General features: G+C 56.3%; 1 protein-coding gene across 1 annotated transcript; it reads right to left on the bottom strand.

The window, feature by feature from the left end:
• ALDOC (aldolase C, fructose-bisphosphate) lies at positions 1 to 3,546 on the bottom strand. Its single transcript, XM_010861418.1, has 9 exons — positions 3,443 to 3,546; positions 2,306 to 2,427; positions 2,005 to 2,216; positions 1,834 to 1,888; positions 1,579 to 1,739; positions 1,374 to 1,457; positions 965 to 1,139; positions 633 to 832; positions 1 to 503 (listed from the first exon to the last, which is right to left on the bottom strand). The coding sequence occupies exons 2-9, from the start codon at positions 2,415 to 2,417 to the stop codon at positions 408 to 410; spliced, it is 1,095 nt and encodes a 364-aa protein (XP_010859720.1). The 5' UTR covers positions 2,418 to 2,427; positions 3,443 to 3,546; the 3' UTR covers positions 1 to 407.
• Positions 3,547 to 3,552: the final 6 nt, after the last annotated feature.

Here is a 3,552-nt window from a genome sequence, read left to right as displayed (position 1 = left end):
AGCATGTTTTGCTACCATTTATTTGCTATGTGGTATGCACACAAAGCATGAGTCAGCTCTGCTGCCCTACCCTCTGACCCCAGGAGAGAGGGCAGGCAAGGAGAGCCCAAGGAGAAGCAACCCCATCATGGGAAAATTGTGGGGGGTGGCAGAGGCTGGGGGGAGACCCAGGCATCCTGCTCTGACTTCTAGCAAGTTCTCCTGCCCTCAGTCACGAGGGCTCCCTATCCTCCCATCCAATGGTCCCAGGTGCAGCAATCTGAGAGGGGAGGGGAGGAGAACAAAGGAAGACGACGCAGTGCTGGATGGAGGCATCTCTGCTCTGCATGGCTACTTGGCCCTGGCCATAACTACAGGCAAAACTGGGTGCAGGTGATTGGGCCAAGGGCTGTGGTGTAGAGGGGTACTCAGTAGGCGTGGTTGGCAATGTAGAGGGACTGCACTGCCGCTCCACCATCTTCTCCGCTGCCTTCATACTTGCCCTGAGCTGCAAGCCCATTCACCTGCAAAAGGAGGGGAGTAAGTAAGCCGACCCAGTCCACAGGTTCCTGACCCTGTCCAGGCTAGAGCCTCTGGGCTGCCGCCTGCCTAGCTACACCCCACCTCCCCACCCACCACCTTTAGCTCCCAACCTCGGCCCGCTTGATGAACTCCTCAGTGGCGGCCCCAGCATTGTCCTGTTGCCCTCGCCAGGCATTGAGTGCAGAGGCCTGCAGGGCACGCCCATAGGAGAAGGTGAGGGCCCACGGCCGGGGAAGGGGGCATCGGTTGATAGCATTGAGGTTGAGAGATGCCTCTTCTTCACTCTGACCCCCAGAGAGGAAAGTCACTCCTAGGACAGAGAAGAGGAGACAAACCGATTGATCGCTCCTTATTTTTCCAGGGCAAGGAACTTCTGGAGGCCACAAGAAGAACCTGAGAATGGGTCTTAGGGATAGGAACAGCTTTGGAATCAGGGTGGTACCTGGGACAGCCGGGGGCACAGTGCGACGCAGGGCAGTGACAGTTGCCATGGCGATCTCCTCTGGGCTATACTTAATGGCGCAGGCATGGCCAGGGGTCACCATGTTGGGCTTGAGCAGGGTGCCCTCCAGGTACACGTGATGGTCACTCAGGGCCTTGTACACAGCAGCCAGGACCTGGGGATCAGAGGAGGTTGACTACGGTTCTGGGCCCCTGCCATTATGTTCCCTGCCTAGGGGTAAGTGGGTATAACTGTGAGAGTGGATACAGGTCAGACTCACAGGTACATTCTGGGGTCAGGTAAAAATGTGCTTAAGGAAAGTGCCTGCATCTGAGCCAGGGATTGTGGAGCACAGGCTCCCTGTCAGGTTCTCCCTGTGGTGTATGTCTGTGCCCAGGTGCGGACTCACCTTCTCTGTAACGTACTGGCAACGTTTGAGGTCATGGTCTCCATCAGGCAGAATCTCAGGTTCCACAATAGGCACAATCCCATTCTGCAGGTAAGAGCAGAGTAGCTTAGGAGGGGCAGGAGGTAGGATGGAAGAAAGCCATGTAACCCTCTCGCCACCAGGCACAGAACACCCATCTGACCACCTCACACACACATAGGCCCACCTGCTGGCAGATGCTGGCATAGCGGGCCAGCACATTGGCATTCTCCAGAATGGCAAGTGCTGAGGGTGTGCGCTCACTGATTTTCAGCACGCAGCGCCACTTGGCAAAGTCAGCGCCATCCTTCTTGTACTGGGCACAGCGCTCCGAGAGCCCATCCAGCCCTGTAGGCAGAGTGCCAACCTCATTATTCTGTTCTTCTTTGCCGGCAGCAGCCACCCAACAACTCTGTGGTCCTGAAGACCACCCCTCCTGTACCTTGAGTGGTAGTTTCTCCATCAGTTCCGGCTAGAGGCACTACACCCTTGTCAACCTGAAAGGGAAACACAGGCACAGAACTGAACCCAGGCAGGACCCTGTTTGCCACCTGCACATGCACACACACACCTATTTCCATGTTCAGCCCCCATCTAGGGCCAGTGGCTGCACCTTGATGCCCACAACAATCCCCTTATCCTGGATGGTGCGGACGAAGGGGACACCATTATCGTCTTTCTGGTAGAGTGTCTCATGGAAGAAGATGACACCGCCGATGCACTTCTTCACACGGTCATCGGCACTAAACAGAACCTGGCGATACAACCGGCGGTTCTCCTCGGTGTTCTCCACCCCGATTTGGCTCAGTCGCTTGGCCATGCTGCCTGGGGAGGGGCAAACAAAGTAGGGTGGCAAGGTCATCCCCAAGCTCCTTGGCCACCTCTTCCCCACCTGACCGCAGGGCCCCACCTACCTACAGACTCATCTGCGGCCAGAATGCCTTTGCCTGGGGCCACAATCCGCAGGGCAATGTCGGACAACTCCTTTTTCTGCTCAGCAGAAAGGGCTGGGTACGAGTGGGGCATGGTGACAGTTCTGTGGAATGGAGACAGGTATAAATGCTGGACCCCACCACCCTACCTCCTCTGCTTCCTCTCCTGTCCATGTGGGCCAGTGGCCTCTTCCTTCCACCCCAACAAGCAACGGTTGGGAACAGAGCAGCAGTCCTTGGCGCAAGTCCTGGACATCAACATGGCACCAGTCTCTTGGGCAGCTAACAGGCTCGGGGCACCAGTTCCCACATCCCCTTTTGTCCCTGACGGGCACCCTTCCCAGCCCCAGGGTGGGGGTGGGGAGGTGAACAGCCCCAAAGTTACAAGTCTTCTTATGAAACTACTGCCTCAATAAAGACGCCAGTCTTTCTTTCACTGAATTTGGCCCCTTCTTCAGGTAGGCAAAAGCCCTGGCCATTCCAATTTCCTTTTTCTCATCCTCACTCAGCAGGGCCCTGAGGGAAGGTGCACTTACTTCCGAGGCTTCAGAATGAGGCAAAAGTACCCATCATCCCTCTTCCCTCAGCTTCTGGAGGAAAAGGGTGGGGGTAGGGAGTAGCAGTGGTGAAAAAAACAAAATAAAAAACAACGGCCACAGGCTTCCATAACCTCTTCTCCATTCCTTAACGGGAATGGGAGCAGAGGCTCAGGATTGAAAGGGAGGAAGAGACACAGGATAAGGAGGGAGGAGACCTATGGGGAGATGATGGTGAAACAGGCTAACTAGCCAGGGAGAAGGACCTAGCTCAGGGGGACCGTGAAGGCAGGAGAACTGGAGAGGGAACTCAGCCTAGGAGAGGAAGCAGGCTGAGGTTAAAATGGTTTGGGTGGAAGAGGCTAACACCAAGGATAAGTCCAGCCGGCAGAGGAAGATTTGGAATCGGAAAAGCTGCATCAGAGCTAAAAGGAAGGGGTGCTGTGGGAGAAGCTGAGCCGTGGAGTGGACAGAAAGGAGAGAGTCGAGAAGGCACATCCAGGGCCCCGCAGGAGTAGGGCAAGGATAGCAGAGGGAAGTCAGGGAGAGGAATTGGAGATGCTGAGCAACTCCCGGGGCTCACCTGTCCGCAGCAAGGTAGCTGCGCAGCCACAGGAACAGCTCGCGTTCAGATCCGCGACAGCTGCGGTTCCAGCCCCGGCTTCTGTAAATGAGGCTGCGGCTGCCGGAGAG

This window comes from Bison bison, unplaced genomic scaffold, assembly GCF_000754665.1.
Source record: "Bison bison bison isolate TAMUID 2011002044 unplaced genomic scaffold, Bison_UMD1.0 scf7180017864472, whole genome shotgun sequence".
NCBI classification, from domain to species: domain Eukaryota; kingdom Metazoa; phylum Chordata; class Mammalia; order Artiodactyla; family Bovidae; genus Bison; species Bison bison.
This window is presented reverse-complemented; position numbering and strand designations above follow the sequence as displayed.

Excerpts from the sequence above, each read along its gene's own strand:
- ALDOC (XM_010861418.1), bottom strand. The coding sequence starts at position 2,417 with ATGCCCCACTCGTACCCAGCCCTTTCTGCTGAGCAGAAAAAGGAGTTG. Across the intron at positions 1,889-2,004 it reads GGATTGTTGTGGGCATCAAG|GTTGACAAGGGTGTAGTGCC; the intron begins GTGCAGCCACTG and ends TTTCCCTTTCAG. Across the intron at positions 1,140-1,373 it reads GCCAGTACGTTACAGAGAAG|GTCCTGGCTGCTGTGTACAA; the intron begins GTGAGTCCGCAC and ends TCTGATCCCCAG.